This window comes from Hylobates moloch, unplaced genomic scaffold (assembly GCF_009828535.3).
Source record: "Hylobates moloch isolate HMO894 unplaced genomic scaffold, HMol_V3 SCAFFOLD_9, whole genome shotgun sequence".
NCBI lineage: Eukaryota > Metazoa > Chordata > Mammalia > Primates > Hylobatidae > Hylobates > Hylobates moloch.
The window spans coordinates 15957455-15977653 of NW_026652284.1; the positions used below are offsets into that span (position 1 = coordinate 15957455).

A 20199-nucleotide genomic window follows, 5' to 3' on the forward strand; every position below is an offset into this window, starting at 1 on the left:
TGCCTCCCATGACTTATTTTTTCCTCTCAAAGCCCCAGTGAAAATGCAAAGAACTCCACTTCTGGACAACTGAGGCACTGACACTGTCCTCCCCTAGCATTTCACGGGGCAGAGCTGGGGGATCCACTCACTTCAACCAGCGCAGTTTAAACCTGGAAGCTCCCCTGGGGCCACCTGTCTCCTGACACCACTTTCTGTGGGTGCCAGGGCTTACGAGGTACACATATAAGGAGTTAAGAAAAACAGAGCTCCGTTCCAACCGAAAAAGAAATGCAAAATCCAAGACAGTAGACAATGATGTCGTTTATTTAAAATGTTTACTCCAAGAAATATATATATAAAAAAAAATAAGACAATTACAGCACTAAACCAGGCACCTTCGACCAAATCACAACCTCCTCTTTGATTCCCCTTCACGCTAAGCCTCTTTCAAATTCTTTTTCCTGAGCTGGAAGACCGGTCAGATGCCCGCAGGGTCAGATGCCCGCAGGGTCAGTGCCAAGCACATTCCCAGCCGGGCAACTGTGTACCTTTCTCTAGGAGTGCACGACACCCTTCCCCCACAACTCCTTGTTTTAAAGGATTTAACCCATTAGGAAGCCCATTTTTCAATCTAAGCCAGAAGGAGGTGTGGGACAAGGCAGTCTTCACTTTGAAGGTCCCTTTCCTGCTCCAGTCCCTTTCCTGCTCCAGTCCCTGGGCTAGGGTTCTAGAAGAGGCTGGCTGCCGGGTTTACATGAGGCCACCGAAGATCTAAGTCCAGCTCCGCCCAGGGTGGCTCCTGCAAAGGCTGGGACCTCGGGTGCTGCATCCTCAACCCTCTCGGTGACCACGACTCAAAGGAGAGACCTCAAGGGTGCCAGGAGCACAGGTGCCTGGGCTGTATTCCAGGAAAGAGACCTGTCCAGGGAAACGGATCAGGCTGTTGCATGGAAGCTTGAGTCAGAGATGGTGGTTTTGGGGTGATTTGGACAAATTAGGTTAGTTTAGCAAAGCTCTGAAGTAGCAGAAGCTTCTCCCCTGGACTACTGATTGAACACAGAACAAGAGATACACATGGCGTCGGACTAAGTCTTAGAGAGATGCAGGCCAGTCTCCTCCCACAGAGCCTGGGGACTGGCAGGACAGACACTGCTACATGCCCTCCAAGGGCAGGAGTCACGGTAAGGAGCGACTGGGGTGGAAAACAGGGAAAAAAGCAACAACGACTAGATCATTTTTGGCATTTTAACACAGAGACGGTGACAAGTGGTAACAATAGCAAAAGAAAAAAAAAAACTTGAAGAGACCAATATTTAACTTTCCCATCCACCCAAGTCTCACACTTAAGTTCTAGTCCCATCTCCCCCATAAGCACCACTGAACTAAGTATCTATTTTAAAGCACCCAAACCAGTCCAGACCCTCTGGAAACCAAGAGCCCCAGCCACAGCTGTCGCCTCTCTTGGGTCCAGGCGAGAGGAGGGTTCCGGGAAAGGCACCTCATAACTCACTCAGCGCAGCACACACGGCGGCGAGCTCGGGCACGGGCACTTGACGGGGACGCGGGTGGCAGTCACAGCATCCGTGCTGACACGCGAGGAAAGGGACTCTTCGGTAATCCCAACTATTTGGTACCAGAGCCAAGCAAACGTGACTAAAGGGAGCTGGGTCAGCAGAATGGTACCCCGAGTCTCAGCAACAGGACGGCCCGCGCAAGGCAGGATCCAGGCGGGGGAGAAAAGGAGACCAAAGCACAAGGCGATCGAGGCTGGCACAGAAAGGGCTGATCCTTCTTGCAAGGACTGGAGAATGCACTTGACTGCTGGCTGATCAATCTCTAACTGGCGAGTGCGTGTGACAAGGCTCAGCCCTAGCTCCACAGGGAGCCACCAAGCTGACTCAACCGATAAGAAATGTTCCCACCTCTGCCCCACCCCCAAGTCCCCATGGTTCCACAATCACCTGATTTTCATTTGGACTTCTTTAACAGCTAAAGTAGATATAAATGGCTAAACACAGATCCCCAATCCCCCACCAGGGGGGACACGGCCGATTCTATAATGTCACAGCCAGAAGGCTGTGGGCGTACAGGCAGCCAAGGGGAGAAACAGAACCAACACCGGCCTAGGCCGATCTGCAAGAAAAAGCGGGAAAGGAGTGACCGGGATGCTTCCGAAGCACACGAGCGTGATTTTGGATGGAGGCGGGCCGGCAACTTTGCCTAGCTGCTGCCGGTTCCTGTAAGGGACATTTTTTTCTGAGTAATTCCTCTTCCATGTAGCATCTGCTTGGATCACGATGCTAATTGTAACTGGAAAGGGGTGTTTTGGGGAGTGTATTCAGGAGAGGAAGAAAGAAAAAACTTAAAAAACCTAGATTGCTCAAAGTTTCTGCCTCTTTTGTAGGAATGGTAAGTCAACTATGAGCAAGTATTTTAATTCGACATTAAGGGGGAAAAAAGGGACTTTGGAAAGCATACAGAAAAAAAAGTAATAAACGTTGGATCATTTGTAAAACGGAACCTCAGGGAGTCTAAACAAAAATGCACCTTCGGTCAACTTTTGCTTTTTTAAATTCCTCGTCTGACTTCCCGTCCCAGTGCACATGGAAATGACAGCTGCCGCGAGAGGTGTGGAGTCGGAGGAGGCTCCGGGAGCATCAGAGGGTTCGGGGGTTGTATTCTGGCAGTTTCTTGATCTTCTCTTTCTCAGTCTCACTTTCGTCTCTTGCTATCACCAAGGAGTGTGAGTAGCCCATGGCAACCTGCGGGGACAAATCAGTGTTGGGTGTGCCTGCGGCGCCTGGGCTAATTAATGCGTTGAGGAGACGCTGGAAACTGGGCTGCCAAAGCGGGTCAGCGTGGAGAAAAACAGAGTGCCCTTGAAAACTGCAAAAAGCCCCTCTGCCCAAGACAGCTAGTTTCCATGTGACTGCCACCAACGCTCTGCCAATCAGAGCCTTCCAGGCTGCCCTGGGAGACCCAGCTGGCAGGAAGCCCACTGGGCCACCTCTTATCAGCAGGGACAGTTGGGGACATGGCTCCAGCTCCATTTCCATCCCCCGCTCTCTGGCTCACAATCCTGCCTGGGTGAGGTGCACCACCCCTCTCTGTGTCTTGGCAGACAGGGCCAGCAGGCTGGCTGACTGAGCCGCAGGGGCCTCACCCTGCCATCTGACTCCTGCAGCCACGCAGCCTCTACTCCGTGGACCTGCGGACCTGCCTCCAGCCCGGCGGATCTGAGTCCTGGGTGTGATGGAGACACGAGTGGTGTGCTCGCCCGAGGCTGGATCTGCTGCGGTCAGTTGGTGGCATCTGTCATCAAGGGTGAGGACAGCCACCCAGCCTGGCCAGCAACCCTCTGCACTCTCTCCTGCAGATGATTGCTACCCCTCAAATAAACCTTAGCGTGACACACCAGGAAAGCCAGCTGAGATGTTAAATAAGACAACCCAAACAGACTGCGATGATCAAAAGCGTGAAGAGTGACGTACCACTGGGTATGGACACGTCTCTGAGCTCGCACAGCCGCCCCCGCTCACCTGCTCTGAGAAAATGCCATCCAGAGTCTTCACCTCCTGGGCTGCAGTGGAAGACTTGGGCTTGTGGTCCCCGTAGCCCTGGCGAAGCAAACAAGATGTTCACAATCAGGGATCCATGTGGCTCAGTGCACAAGTGGGGAATCCCGGCAACATTTCCTGGCCTCCACTAACCAGAAGCCGGTGACGATGCCCTCTGGCTCATGACCAAGTCTGGCCACCCTTGCACACAAGGGCCAGGTGGAATCATCCAAGTTTATCCACAAAAGGTGCCGCCAGCAGGTGACTAGCGCTTAACCTAAGGAAGACCAAGGTACCCAACTCTAGCCTGCGGGACTTCTGTGTGCACAAGTCCCTTCTGGGGAGTATGGCACTGGTGACAGGAGATGACACCACGAGTGCAAGAAGAACGGCAACTGCAGCCCTTCGGGACCAAAGTGACCACGAACACGGGCTGACCAAATGCCCTTGATGCCTCCACCATCCAGAGTGGAATAACCACCATCCAAAACAAAACAAAAGGGCTTAAGCATGACAGGGAGACTATTTATTAGCAATGGCACCAAAGAACCAGTTTCCCTCCCAGAGGTAGAAGGAGCTAGATGAATTGGCACAGCTAAGGGGGAGTCTTGTGCAAAGGTGTGGAGCTGGGCAATTGAAAGGCTGAAGGCCCCAGCTCAGCTGAAACAGAGGGTCCCACAGGGCGGGAGAGGAGGACCCTCCCTCCCCAGCCCAGGCCTGCCCACATGTCCCTGGTGTCGTCTCCTGCCAGGCCCCACCTCGTGCCATCCCACACAGTAGACATTCCCTCCAAGGTGCCAGGCCAACTTCTCACCCTTGAGAAGCTCCCCAAAAAGTCTCCCTTGCTCCCCTCTAGTTTCAAAATTTATATTTAGAAGGTCAAAGTCTATTTCTGATAGGCCCCAGAAAACATCCTTCCTCCTCTAAGAACTATCGGTAGAAACTGGGCCTCTGTCTCTTCCCTGTCAATGTTTCAAATCGGGCCACCAGAGCGTCTAAGCCAGACTCCAAGGGTGTGCAGAGCCCCGAGAAAAAGGTGCATTCACCATCCATCCCAGCCACAGCTCAAGGGACCAAGGAACGCCCTTCCTTCCCTTCCTCTCCATCAACCACGTCACCTTGCAAACACAAGAGTACAGGAGAGGGAGAGACTGTGCTTCTAACAAGAAATAAGGGACTAAAACTAAGACCACCAAGAGTTAAGCGGAGAATCAAACCGTGACTAGTGCAGGCAGATCAGGATGCACTCCACAGCCAAGCTAGCCTTCCTAACAAAAACTCCAAGACCTGCCTTGGCCGGGTGCGGTGGCTCACGCCTGTACTCCCAGCACTTTGGGAGGTCGAGGCGGGTGGATCACCTAAGGTCAGGAGTTCGAGACCAGCCTGGCCAACAGAGTGAAACCCCATCTCTACCAAAAATACAAAAATTAGCTGAGCGTGGGTGGCAAATGCCTATAGTCCCAGCTACTCGGGAGGCTGAAGCAGGAGAACTGAGAATCATTTGAACCTGGGAGACAGAGGTTGCAATGAGCCAAGATCGTGCCATTGCACTCCAGCCTGGGTGATAGACAGACTCCATCTCAAAAAAAAAAAAAAAAAGACTCACCTAGCACCAGGACCTAAGAATGAAAGACATTTGTTTGTGGAAGGCCACATGTGTGAAACTGAGGGCCGTGGGTTCTAACCTCATCATTCAAGTAACTGGTATTAACAACAGAAACACAGGTTTAAACTCAATTTGGAAAAATGAAGAATGTCCCCAAATCACCCACAACTGTGAGTTTCCCACTGACTTAGGCCTCCAGGGGAGAGGGAACAAACATGCCCTTTTCCTACCATAACCCAACTGTAGTTTACAAAATGTGAGGGGAAACGATCTGAAAAGTCCCAATTTTCAGAGTTTACAAATGTGCAGAGATGACTCAGAATTATCTGACTAGCACAGAACTGTCCTTGAAAACTCATGGGACACAATTGTGTTGCAGACCTTAATACAATAAGGGGGGGAATCCCAAATGTTTTTCTTCTGTGTGTTTTGGGAGACGGGTGGAGAGAACGCAAAGGCCATGAGCCACCCTGACTGGCTCCACTTCCCCCGACCCACGCAGGTGACAGCTTACCAGTTCCCCAAAGGTCGGTGACGGGCCCCAGCTGATGGTGCTCTCGTCGGCGGCCACAATGATGCTGCTCTTCCTGCAAACAGGCAGGCTGTCACTGCAGGGCCAGCAGCCCCAGCCCTGGACCCACCCAGCTAGGGCTCAAGGGCATGAGTGTGAGCTGCCGGAGGCTTTTCCCGTGGCGTACTCACAACGACAGGGCCAACAGGCTTCTCCTCACCCCTAAGATTGTTGCGTGCAGGCCACTCAACACTTCGACAAAACGACAAAGCCCTTAGACAGGCCTAGGGGCCAAAGGCAGGGGACCTTGCTGTGCATCCTGCCCTAGGTCCTAGGGCTCCCTCAGTGGGAGGTCGCTTTGGGAAGAGGAGACCGGATCAGGATGGAGTGAAAGCCTGTTCCAGAGGGAGCAGCCTTCATGCATAGTGATTTGGGCAGGGCTAGAGGCTTCAACAGATTAAAGCCACGCCGACAGGCCCCTCATGCTGTTCCACCCACACCTGCCAGCTGATGAATCTAACTCCTCAGCAAGAAGTGCTAGCTAACTCAACAGGTGTCCTAAAATGAACTACAAACCACTGCTGCCAAGACAATGTTGTCTTCCCAGTGTCACAGCAACTCAAGTCCTACTACGTTTCCAACTACGTGTAATTTTCAACCTGCAGCGTAGGAATACATCAAGCTCTGCTTGTGTATTTCTTTGAACCTTCAAAATGACTTTCTTCCCGCAAGACAGGGAACAGCCATCTGTTCTAGCAGCGAATGGGCCCTCTCCCCTCCTGTGCCCCCGGACTCTGGGATTCAGGTGTCAGATGGCCTGCCGAGGACAGCCCAACAGGCAGCAGAAGCAGAGCCCCATCAGGGAGGGGCACCCCATGGGTGTGTCTGACACCCCCAAGAAAGGAAGAGACCTCACACCCACAGGAGATGCTGCCACCTACCCACAAGCCAGGCTCCGGATTCTCCAGCCGCAGAGGTCCTGCACTGCTTTTGGGTACATGGTAGATTCACGGGAGGTGTTGGTGGCCCCCCAGAAAAACAGACCACCTGAGGGAAGACAAAACATGTTCCCAGCGTGGCCAGACATTGAGCCGAGCCTCATCTTCAGCATTATCAGGGTGAAAAGAGGACGGGATGGCACACAAGCGTTCTGTCTGAAAGATAACTGGAGCCGGGCATGGTGGCGTGCCCATGCAGTCCTGGCTACTCAGGACGCTAAGGTGGTAGGACTGCTTGAGCCCAGGAATTCAACACCAGCCTGGACAACACAACGAGCTCCTGTCTCAAAAAAATACAGAACACTGGGAGGTAAAGAGAATATGGGTTCGTGGTCTGGGGACAGGACAGTGGCTACACGGTTCCACACCAGGGCACTGATAAGCCGGGGCCAGAAATCACTAACCCACTTCACTGACGGCAAAGGAGCAGGTGTAACCAGCATAGATCTGGGAAGCCCCACGCCCAGGGAAGTCAAACAGCTTCACCAGGCGGGGGACCATCTCATCCTTCTGCTCTGCATGGCCCAGCCGGCCATAGCCACCGAAGCCCCAGGAGAAGACTCGCTTCTGGGAGTCCAGGACCAGCTGCAAGGAAAGAAAACACAGGGTTGGAACAGACTGACTTCCAACAGGCAACAAGAGGGGTCATCGTTTCTGTGCAGACAACCTGATGCAAATGCTAAGCGCAAAAACAGCAACATTCAAGATCCCCTACCAGCTGGGCGCGGTGGTTCACATCTAATCCCAACACTTTGGGAGGCCAAGGCAGGTGGATCACTTGAGGTCAGGAGTTCGAGACCAGCCTGGCCAACATGGTGAAACCCTATCTCCAAAAACCAAAGAAATATCCTCTGCCTGCCTCCAGCAGAAAGATCCTCTATCTCTCGCCTCCAGCAGTGGGGGAGGAGGCAACAGGAGCAAGCGTAGCAAAATGGCATGCAATCAATAAGCCCGGTTTGCTATTTTCTCTGCCAGGGACTCCATTTTCCAATCCTTTTTTGTTCTGTTTATTTATTTATTTAAGTTACAAGTCTTAACCCTTTCCTTAGTCAGAAGCAACAGGGCTATGTCTCCTGACAGTACGGCAATCATTTGATTCCCATTACAACAGAGATTCGGCCAGGGGCAGTGGCTCATGCCTGTAATCCTAGCATGCTGGGAGGCCGAGGCAGGTGGATTGCCTGAACTCAGGAATTCAAGACCAGCCTGGGCAACACGGTGAAACCCATCTCTACTAAAACACAAAAAATTAGCTGGGCACAGTGGTGTGCATCTGTAATCCCAGCTACTCAGGAGGCTGAGACAGGAGAATCTCTTGAACCTGAGAGGCGGAGGTTGCAGTGAGCCGAGAGAGTGTCACTGCACTCCAGCCTGGGCGACAGAATGAGACTCCATCTCAAAAAACAAACAAACAAACAAACAAACAAAAGAGATTCAATTGCAGAAAGAACAGAAGAGAAAAGGCCTACCTGTTCCTGGATTTTTCGTTCCTTTTTTTCCCCCCTCGAGAGGGTCTCGTGCTCTATCACCCAGGCTGGAATGCAGTGGCACGATCACGGCTCACCACACCCTCCACTTCCTGGGCTCAAGTGATTCTCCTACCTCAGCCTCCCAAGTAGCTAGGACTTGGGTGTGCACCACCATGCCCAGCTGATTTTTGTGGGTTTTTTGGTAGAGATGGGGGTCTCACCACATTGCCGAGGCCGGTCTCAAATGATCCGCCCACCTTGGCCTCCCAAAGTCCTGAGATTACAAACATGAACCACTGCGCCCGGCCTGGATTTTTCTTTAGACTTCCCTTGCCCACAGGTACACAGAGGTAACCTGTACCTGGTCACTGATGAAATGAACTCAAAGACACTTCAAGTGTTTAAGATTTATCTTCTTCAGTCTTGTTTTCCCATCTTCTGACATGCCAATTCAGTTCTTTGATGTTTCACGTCTAAACCATGTGATTCTACAACTTACTAAAAAACTTGACCTATAAGGCCCTAAACAAGAGCCAACTTTATTTCCCCTGACTACATCAGACAAAACAAATCACAGTTTCTGGACTTGCACAAACTGAAATCTCCTGCTCTAGTCCTAGCCCAATTCCCTGGGCATTCTTCATCGGCAAGAAGATTCCAAGGGAAGGAGGTGGCGAGCTGAGACCACTCAGTGGGGAGGACCAACTTGATCTCTGGAATCCTAGCCCAGGCTCTTTCAACAAAGCATAGAACAAAGAGACTCCTAGGCATTCTCAGACAGAAGAACCACAGGAAGGCCATTAAAATTAAGATATACTAACAGCCGGGCACGGCGGCTCACACCTGTAATCCCAGCACTTCGGGAGGCCGAGGCAGGTGGATCACGAGGTCAGGAGTTTGAGACCAGCCTGGCCAACATGGTGAAACTCCGTCTCTACTAAAAATACAAAAATTAGCCAGGAATGGTGGCAGGTGCCTCTAATCCCAGCTACTCGGGAGGCTGAGGCAGGAGAATTGCTTGAACCTGGGAGGTGGAAGTTGTGGTGAGCTGAGATCTCACCATTGCACTCCAGCCTGGGCAACAAGAGTGAAACTGTCTCAAAAGGCGGGGGGGCGGGGGACAACCTACTGATTAAAAATGACTCACATCCCCAGTATGGGGCACCATCTAGTGACCTGGAAAGATGTCTGTGATGTTATGTTAGATAAAAGCCAAAAGCAGAAAGTGCTTACCTTAAGGTGCAGGTGAGGGTGGCAAAACATCTACTTGTTTAAGATGCGTCTATTTAAATCACGGGAGAAGTTAACATAGGAGGCAGTGACAGGGAACCCTGCCCTGGGACCAAGGACCCTTTGGCCAGGGTGCAAAGCCCTCTTGAAGAAGCAAGCAGATGTCTACCTGGGATCAGTTCCTCGCCAAAACCAAGCGTCAGGAAACTTGAGCATAAACACCCCCTCCATCCCGGTGCGACTCTCAGGAAGTGAGAAAAGCCGAGCCTCACCGTGTGGTTAGCGCCACAGGCCACATCTCGCACAACCACATTTGGTACAGGCAGAATCTGTCCGTCTTTCGTCTTCTCAATGAAGATGGCCACTCGCCGGGGAACTAGTTCGCAGTCGTACTCTATCCGCTGTGCCCGGGCGATGAACTTCCCATCTGAGTTGTGTCCTGTAGAGACCACAGAGCCAGCCATCAGCGGCACACAAGCACAAGGGACGCGTCAGTGTGCTCACATGGAGTCTGTAGTGAGCCTCGGCAGCAACCCAATCTGGCCCTTCTGGGCCTTAGACCAGCACACATTGGCCAACAAAAGCAACGTTTCCAATCTGAGGCACAGCACAGCAAGTGGGTCAGTGAAATCAATTTTGTGAGCTGAGACCAGTTATTTTTTAAAAACGAATAGAACAGAATGACAAAGAATACTCTACACATAATAATGCCACCATGTTATAACAATTCCAGGTAAGGTATTAGATGTTCAGATTGGGCTGCAATAGAAAACTTATTTCTTACAATGGGTTGCAGTCAGAAAAGTTGAAGCTGCTGATCAAGGAATTGTCTATCAAGTAAGATTTCTACTCCACTGGAGGGACGACAAGGAGCCCCTGATGGGCCAAGAACAGACAGAAAAGCTCCACACACAATCCCAGGCCTCTGTTTTTATGAATTACCAGCAACCTAAACATATGGTTATAGGTGGCTAAAGCCTGCAGTTCCCACACTTCGACTGACCCAGGGACTGGTTCGCAAGGACCCAGCTCAGCACACACCAGGAACCCAGCTGCTCCAGTCCTGAGAACACACCAGACACCCAATCTCCTGCAGCCACCCACAGCAGCAGGGCTGCTAAGTAGTTTGTAGTTTTAAACTGCTCCTATTCCCACACTGTGATCATCAGTTTGGTCGGGCACGGTGGGTCACGCCTGGAATCCCAGCACGTTGGGAGGCCGAGGCGGAAGATCACCTGAAGTGAGGTGTTCGAGACCAGCCTGGCCAACACAGTGAAGTCCTGTCTCTACTTAAAAAAACAAAAACAAACAAAGATTAGCCAGGTGTGGTGGCAGGCGCCTATAGTCCAGCTCTCGGGAAGGCTGAGGCAGGAGAATCACTTGAACCTGGGAGACGGAGGTTGCAGTGAGCAGAGAGCGTGCCACTGCACTCCAGCCTGGGCAACAGAACAAGATTCTGTCTCCAAAAAAAAAACACACAAAAAAATTTGTTGTATCAGTTTGTAAACTAGCCCCCGGTGTGTGGCTAATCCCCCTCCATACGGCATGCTGGTGTGCATCTCAGCCCTTACTGGTATGTGTGTTTCTGAGCACTGTGCTATTTAAATACAGTCAGCCCTCCATGGCCACAAGTTCAACCAACTGTGGTCCAAAAATATCTGTGGGGAGGAGGAAACAAGGGAAAAAAAAAAGATAATACAAACAATACAAGTAAGACCATACAGTAGAACTACTTACATAACATTTACATCACATTAGGTACTGAAGTAATCTAGAGATGATTTTAAGTATATAGGTTACATGCAAATACTATGCCATTTTATATAAGGTACTTGAGCATCTTCAGATCTTGGTATCTACAGAGGGTACTGGAAGCAATCTCCCAGGTTACCAAGGAGCAACTGCACCCTGGAATCACAACTACACTACGCACAATAAGACACAACTACACTACGCACAATAAAACTCCTGGGCTTGTTTACAGGGTGCTTTATAACACTCATCTCTTAAGCAGGTTCTATTTTTTTTTTTTTTTTTTTTGAGACAGAGTCTCGCTCTGTCGCCCAGGCTGGAGTGCCGTGGCATGATCTCTGTTCACTATCACTGTCTATTATGACAGCAGTTCTCTGCTGTTGACATAATCCCTTCCCGTGGAACATCTGTCCATTTAAAAGTCTGAGGGTCTCGGCCGGGCTTGGTGGCTCACGCCTGTAATCCCAGCACTTTGGGAGGCTGAGGCGGGCGGATCACGAGGTCAAGAGATTGAGACCATCCTGGCCAACATGGTGAAACCCTGTCTCTACCAAAAATACAAAAATTAGCCAGGTGTGGTGGCGCACACCTGTAGTCCCAGCTACTCGGGAGACTGAGGGTGCAGTGACCCGAGATCGCGCCACTGCACTCCAGCCTGGTGACAGAGCAAGACTCAGTATCAAAAATAAATAAATAAAAGTCTGAGGGTCCCCACTAAGAAATTCCCCCACCTTCTAGGCTATGATGAATTTAAGGACATCATAGTAGATAGAATGCACTTCCGGATATGTCGCTACTTCTCTCACAAAAATGATAATTTTTAAACACTTGCACTCTTCTGGACAAGGTTTCAGCAAGGCAGTCAACAAATGATTAGAGTCCCTTTATTTGCTATCGACACAGTGGATACTGAACAGACACAATCCCCAGACAGTAGAGGCGGCACATCTGGCGACTGCTTTTTCCACCTCCTTTAAAGAGCTGCACACATCTGCTTTCTCCATAAGTACAGGACAGAAACTACCCCAGAAAACATCGAAACAGGGGGCTTCCCTGTCCCTCTAGAGGGGTGACAACTCTTTAAAATAAAGTTAAATGGCATGGCCGGGCACGGTGGCTCATGCCTGTAATCCCAACACTTTGGGAGGCCGAGGAGGGTAGATCACTTGAGATCAACAGTTTGAGACCAGCCTGGTCAACATGGTGAAACCCCGTCTCTACTAAAAATACAAAAAAGTTAGCTGGGTGTGGCAGCGGGCGCCTGTAGTCTCAACTACTCGGGAGACTGAGGCAGGAGAATCGCTTGAACCAAGGAGGTGGAGGTTGCAGTGAACTGAGATCACAGCACTGCACTCCAGCCCGGCAGACAGAGGGAGACTCCGTCTTTCTTATCTTGGCGTTGCCCGGCCCAGTTCAGTGCACTGCAAAAAAGGGGGCCCAAGGCATGAGTGTGTGCGGATGAGACACGGCCATAGTCGGATTTAGGTTCTCATTCTAAAAGTGATCTACCTGGATTTGGACAACAAAACAAAAACCTGCCTTAAAGCAAGTAATACGCTGAGAATAAGCGGTTCTGTAGCTACAAATCAAGCCGATTTCCAAACTACCTGCAAGTTGAGTGTAACTGAGCACCTGCGAATTTGTACAAAGTGCATACATGGTGCCTGGCACACAGTCACTGCTCCATAAAAGTGAGCCATTTTTATCACCAACAGCATGTCATGCTTCCTGATGGAAAATCGACTTGCCAGGGTGCAGAGGGGAGGCCGAGGCAGCAGGAGCACGCACATGGCAGGAAGCAGACCGCTGCCCGGCACCGCAGCAGGGCCGTGGCCATGGAAACCGCTCTCCAACTGTCTCGGGCTCCGCCCCGGCAACCAACGCGAAATATGAAATGTGCGTAAGGGGCTGTTCTCTCTTATTCACTTCTGACTTGAAGTATATTTAGTTTCACAAAGTCACTGTTCCCCGAGGCTAAGGCCAGCGGGCTAGGCGCTATTTTTACCTTTTCCATCTGCCAGGCGCTGCGGCTGCAGGAGCGCAAGCGTCCAGCAGAGGGCGCCCGCGCCACACCTCGCGGAGGCCTCCCCACAGGGGCTGGAGACGGAGCCGCAACGGGGAACTGCACTTGGCACTTTGGCTCAGACAGAAAGGAGAACCGGAGACCATCAGGTCGGAAGACACTCCCCCCACTAACTGAGAACTGATGCCTGAATTCTCCTTTTCTACCAACGAGATCGAAGAAACAAGTTTCTGGACAACTAGATTCTGGCTAGGGATGACGCACGGGGAGGGGGTCCACCGGGGCTCCTCACGTGGCAACCTGAAAAAATCGCCCAGGCCAGGGTTTCCAGAACAACGTTCATCTTGCGTAATTTTCTCATTTTCAATAAAGGCATATCTTTAAATGTGAAATTGAATGAAGGTGGTCTGATTTTTTTTTTTCACTTTGAAATCCCTTTATATAAATGAATTCCCAAATCAGAAAAAAAGAAATCTTTTGTCAGACTCCAGTCCCAACTTTCCTATTGAGGCAGTGTTGCAATACTCCATAATCCTGTGAATGAGGAAGCGCTGTTCCGCTGAACGTGAGATCCACTTAACGGACAAAGGCTATTATCTGAGATCAATTACCCACATTTCTAACACGTGTGTGCAGCCCCACACTGATCTCTGGTTCTGAATATATACAGTTAGATTACAGAGCTTTTAAAAAATGTACTTCCATACCCAGCTGACCATATTCAGGGCACCCAAAGGAATAGAGGTTTCCTTTGCAGTCCATTATCATACTGAATTCAGCCCCACAGGCCATTTTGGTAATTGGCTGGCCGTTGTACATTATCTGAAAAGAAAAGAAAGGAGACTTTCATTTTTTTAAAAGACTGATAAGAAGCCTCTACCTCTCTGCATGTTGGTGGGAAACAATTACTAGATTACAAACGAAAGTTTAATAAATTCAGTAATTCTGAAGGCAAAAGCTGAAGGCATTTCTAGAACACAAAGCTTAGAAGATATGTAAAGAAGCACCCTCAGACCCCCACCCTCCCAGCACAGTTCAAAGCCTAGCCACTGTCTCTTTAAGATCAATAAAACCAAGTCCCTCCCTTCCTTCATCACCTAAACCACTAATTGGCACTTAGCATTCTTCTGCCTTTAGTGGTAGTTTGTAAGGTATAAATCTCACCCCTCCAACTCAAGTTTCTTAGAAAAAAAAAAGACTGCCTATCTCCTGGGAGCAGTGGCTCACACCCAGCACTTTGGGAGGCTGAGGCAGGCGGATCACGAAGTCAAGAGATGGAGACCATCCTGGCCAACATGGTGAAACCCCGTCTCTACTAAAAATACAAAAATTACCTGGGCGTGGTGGAGCATGCCCAGTCCCAGCTACTCAGGAGGCTGAGGCAGGAGAATCGCTTGAATCCGGGAGGCAGAGGTTGCAGTGAGCTGAGATCGCGCCACTGCACTCCAGCCTGGCAACAGAGTGAGACTCCGTCTCCCCTCCAAAAAAAAAAGACTGCCTATCTCGTATTTGTGTTCTAAGCACCTGGCTGGTGACTTTATACAAGGTCAAAACAAAGTATTTGCGCCTAAGTACAATTACATCCATATAACGTCTCTCACTTTCTTTGGAACAGAACAGGCTTACGACAAGGCATTTGTAACAGATTTCTCCATTTGGAAACAAAATGTTTTCAGGATGGTTTTCAACCTGCACAAACTAAGCCTGTTTTAAAAACTATAGCAAGGCTGTGCGCGGTGGCTCACACCTGTAATCCCAGTACTTTGGGAGGCCGAGGTGGGTGGATCACCTGAGGTCAGGAGTTCAGACCAGCCTGACCAACATGGATAAACTCCATCTCTACTAAAAATACAAAATTAGCCAGGCGTGGTGGCGCATGCCTGTAATCCCAGCTACTCCGGAGGCTGAGACAGGAGAATCACTTGAACCTGGGAGGCAGAGGTTGCAGTGAGCTGAGATTGCGCCATTGCACTCCAGCCTGGGCAACAACAGCGAAACTCTGTTCTCAAAAAAAAAAAAAGAAAAGAAAAACAAAAAACAAACAAAAAAAAACCCTACAGCATGTAACTCAACATTCGGACCCTCTTTTTACAAGGGGTAAATTAACTCAAACAACGGAGACCCCACCTTAGAAAATCAAACACAAAAGTAAAGAGAAACAAAAAGCCGTGGAGCCGGAGCTGAGGAGGGGTCACCTGCGCGGGGCTGGGGACAGCGTCTGTCTGGTTGCCAAGGCCCAGCTGCCCCATCTTGTTTTCCCCAAACGCAAACACGGAGCCCGTTTCTGGAAGGAAAGAAAAGTGTCACAAAAGGGAAGATAATGGTGAATGTTTTGAACTAGATTTAGAATCAAAGGCATCAAAATAATAAAAACAGCTCATTTGCCAGGCAGAAGGCAAGTGAGACTGCCCAAAAGCTGGCAGTGCAGACGCTTCACAGCAAAGCCATTTCACATCAGAAACTGGGTGTGCAGAGAAACACAGGGCAGCGTCTCCTACTCCCAGATGGGCCTCCTATGGCCACTGGGGAGGCTCCCAATGCCCTCAAGAAGCCACTCCATACCCAGGTTCTCAGGGCCTCTTTCTGATCCTGACCAAGAGTCACAAGGGGAACTCCACCCTCCAACGCCCCATCCCCAAGGCAGACCATCTGGCCTCTTGCCAAACTGAGAAGAGACACCAGCAGCCACCTCCTTACCTGTCAAGGCCAAGGTGTGGTTCCGCCCACATGCTGCAGACACAATCACTTCGTGGCTGAGACCCTCGATGAGTCTAGGGGCTTCTACTCTCTTGGTGTCACCATGTCCCAGCTGCCCCTTCTCATTTCGACCTGCAGATCATATGAGAGAAAGTAGAAAAGAGAGGGTGGTCCAGGCGGCACCACCAGGCGAAGGCGGGTACGAACACACTCTCAAATGACACCCATCTGTGTCTCTGGAAGGTACCCTCCAAATTCCCAACAACAGCCAAGATCCAGAGCTAAGAACGCCCCGGCCCTCCGCCCACTGGAATGGCGCCTGCTGCAGCTCCCCTGACCTCCTTCCCTGGGGCAGCAGCGGGACCACCCGTGCGTACCTCCCACATCTCTGCTACAAAGGGAAACGAGAGAGGCTCAGTGTGGTAGGGACACCATGCACAGGCGGGCATGCTCGCAGAAACACGCCGTTCCCATTTGGAGTGCCTGCAAGACAACCACCCCGTCCCTACCCTCTTGAGATGTATTTTAAGACGGCACCCATTTTGACACCTGGCTCACCAGAGTTTAATCACTTTGGTGCTCTTGGCATCCACTGAGGACCATTTGGTGTCTGCCCAGTATTTCTCTTCCTTTCTACCCTGTAAATGGTGCTCACAGAACAGTGCCAATCCCACCCCTAGGGATCGCCCCTCAAGGACTCTCAGTGACAGGAACCCTGGTGACAAAGCACAGATCTGCCCTGAACACAACACGCCCAGCCTCACCTCCAGGACTGCAGGTGTGACCAAGGCCCTGCATCTGTGAATTCCAGCAGAAGGCAGGCCTGAGGGCCAACCCCTGCCCCCGAGTCCTCTGCAGAACCAAATTCAGCTCCAAACAGACGTGGAAGTTGGGTGGACCAAAAGGAGGGCTGGGAGCCCCTACACCTCATCTAGGTTTCAACACAAACTACCAAGTTTCAAAACAAAAATTCAACTGGCCACTCTAGGATCCCTCCCGATAAGAGAAAACCACACGTGTAACCTGACATTTGGGGAAACTGATGGAGATCTTACAAGGGCGAGAAGTCAGAGCAATTCTAGGGGGTTCTGCAACCTTCTCCAACCATGAACTTTTCACCCTTAGATCATGATAAAGGCAGACAGCAGCGCCATTAAGATGAGTTCCAACTGTCCTGGAGAAGGCTCGCAGGAGCAGCCTCTGACTACAGAGGGAATTGCGACGAAGGGAAACCAGCCTCTGACTCGCTCTAATTAAAGAATGGCAGGCTGAAGGGCCAGCACTGGCACTCGAGCAGGAGAGGTAGATACACCAGCTTCCAATGGGAGCTGCCCAAGTTCACGGTGAAAGGCATGTGAATACAGAGCAGCAAGCGCAAGGCTCAGTGGACCGAGATGTCGCAGGACAGGGTGAGCGGGCCACAGATGGAGACCCCAAGTGAGCAATGTGTTAGCCACCCTCCCATGGTACTCTACACTCACACCAGACGATGCCCCTCTGCCTTCTAGAGTGGCGAGCAGTGGGCCTGTGACACCTCCAACCCTGTCCTCACCAACTGCACTGTCTGCTTGGGGATCACATGTCTTGATGGCGGGACATACATTGTCCCTGCCCGCAGGGTCAGAACTGAGGGCGCTTTCACAGCCACCACGCAAGTGAAGCTCAGCGAGAGATCATAACTAAGGTATTTTAAGTTTGGAACACTGACATAAAAGGCTGTGTTCAGTGTTGAAACACGAAGTAGGAGGGGTACTCTGGGGGAAGGGACACACATCTCGCCAACCGGGAGAAAACAAAAACTGTGGCAATGTCAGCATGTCATCAAGAGACTACGAAGTATAAATTTGGGCCAGACACACTTTAGCTTATTTCAACAGAATTACAAAATTAGCCATATGCAGGGAAGACAACAGATGTTAATATATTTGGACTCTGGTACAGCAGCTCATGAAATCACAAAAAACGGTTCAAACAGCCCAAAATAAAAATGCAGTCATATGGACTAAAAGCTAGCCAGAGGACCAGCGACAAAGGGTGGGGACAAATGCCAATATGCTCTGCTGGAGGCAGAGGTCGGGGGCCACCAAAAGGGCTGGGGATAAAATGAGCCTTAGCCCATACCCTATGATTGGAATGATCTGGAAGAGGACACAGGAAGGAATGGGCCGGTCGGCTGCAGAGGACAGTGCTGTGGACAGAGGCTAACAGAAGAACTGGAACCCATCCCGAGTGCCCAGGTGAGGAGAAACAGAAGGGAAAGCCGAACAACTCCAAAAAAGCAAACTGAAGCATCTGGGGAAATATCCTAAGAAGCAGACAACACGGACAGTGAGCTGCCAAGCCTGCAGACCAGACTTGCGCAAACCTCAGACACGAGGGCCATGGCGGCAGGGACGCAGCATCCTATGACATGAGGCGGGAGGTAGAAGAGCCAGTGGCATTTCAAGTGGCAGAAACAGAGGTCTCATGTCATATCGTGCCTCAAAGAGGAAGGAAACTGTCTGCTGGAAGGACAGCCTGCCTAACACATTCACACACCTCAGTATCAGAAAAGATCAAGCTTCGGGCAGAAGATTCAGGAAAACGTTGCTTAAACACAAGGAATCGAAGTAGGGGCTGCGTATGGGCAAAAAATGTCAGGGGGAGGAAGGGGATCTGCATGTAGCGTGTAGACAAGAGACGAGCTGGGAATTAGGAAAAAAGACACGGGCTGCGAACGAAGGAGCCCAGCCTTCTAAGATGCGAGTCTCTCTTCCAGGCAAACGGAAGAAAGGGCTGTGTGGGGACAGCTGGTGACAGTGGTCCCCAGTGCCCAGCCCCCACACGGTACTCACCCCAGCTCCACAGCTTCCCTTCCGTGGTGATGAGGAGGCTGTGTGCAGCACAGGAGCCCGAGACCACTGTCCGCACCCGGACCCCCGCCAGGCACCCATACCTGTGGGGCCCCCACAAATTCTGACCGAGATTGCGGTAAGCAGCTGCAGAGAGAATGAGAATGCAGATCAGACACCTGGGGGTGATGGGGTGACCTCCAAAATGTCACTGGCCACCAAGCAGCCACTTCCCGAGGGTACCAGGGACAGGTGTTCCTCGGGTGCCACCCTGCCATGGCTGTTGGAAGGCTGCACAAGGATCGGGTTTGCACTTCGAATCTCTGCAATGCCTCTGAAGGCCCCAAAATCAAAATGTCCAGGAGCTGGCACAGGCCTGGCGTCACCTGCCACCTTTAGACCCATTCGGCCCCAGCCCCCTCTCTGGGTCCCACCTCTCACAGGCCTCAGCCCCATGCGCTCTGCCACTGAACACGCCCACCCGCAAGTGCCTGGGACCTGGTGCGAGGCCTGTCCAGGAGGCAGGAGTGCTGGCTTTCCACAGCTGTCAGCTGAGGAAGAGGCTGACCCAGGAAACCCCACTCACCCCGACAGTAACCTACCCGTCCTCCTCACTCCCTGCCGCCCGCCCCTCCTTTCCCAGGCTCTCCTGCCCTCCATCTCCGGCCCCAGCCCTGGGCCAGAAGGCTCTTTCTGAGGGGTGACCCAAGTGTCCTGTCTTCCAGTGTTCCCAGCGGGTCCATCAGGCCCCTCGAGGAGGGGCACTGCTCACACAGCATCCCCCCCACCTCCTGCTCCTTTCTCACCCGTCCAGTGTGGCAGCCACTTCATGACTCCCCTGGCCCCCACCCATATATTCGCTTCCCCTAGAATGTCCTTCCCACCTCCTACTTGTTCCTCAAAGCTCAAGTCAAGCACCAGTTCCCCTCCTTGCGGAAGCCCTCCAGGGCAACATCCACTGAGAAATCTCCTTCCCCCAGGGCTCCCCTGCCCCAGCCATGCTCAGCCCTGCTCAGCCCACCACAGCTCTCTTCCTGAGCCCCCCGGCCCTCCCACTCCATAAGAAGCCACCCAGGGCCAAAGCTGTAGGCTCCCTCCAGCCTAGACCCTCACAAATGCCTGGCACACAGTGAGCGCTCAATGGGAGAGAAAACAACAGCGCCTTCCTCACAAACCCCTCTTCACACCCTATTAGAGGATGGGGCAGGGCCAATTTCTTACTTAATCTTTTCTTTTTTTTTTTTTTTGAGACAGAGTCTCGCTCTGTTGCCCAGGCTGGAGTGCAGTGGCACGATCTCGGTTCACTGCAACCTCTGCCTCCCAGGTTCAATTGATTCTCCTGCCTCAGCCTCCCGAGTAACTGGGATTACAGGCGTGTGCCATCACACCCAGCTAATTTTTGTATATTTAGTAGAGAGGGTTTCACCATGTTGGCCAGGCTGGTCTTTAACTCCTGACCTCAAGTGATCCACTCGACTCAGCCTTCCAAAGTGCTGGGATTACAGGCACGAGCCACCATGCCCAGCAATCTTAATTTTTGAAA

At 51.3% G+C, this 20199-nt stretch overlaps 1 protein-coding gene across 1 annotated transcript; it reads right to left on the reverse strand.

Annotated features, from left to right (window-relative positions):
- Positions 1-283: 283 nt before the first annotated feature.
- Positions 284-18864, reverse strand: RCC2 (regulator of chromosome condensation 2; the record flags this gene model as incomplete). The annotated part of the gene is made up of 10 exons (XM_032759081.2): positions 284-2744; positions 3522-3599; positions 5660-5732; positions 6598-6703; positions 7059-7239; positions 9626-9792; positions 13836-13950; positions 15324-15412; positions 15826-15957; positions 18660-18864. Coding segments are annotated over 10 exons (1251 nt in total), but the record flags the coding sequence as incomplete, so codon positions are not given.
- Positions 18865-20199: the final 1335 nt, after the last annotated feature.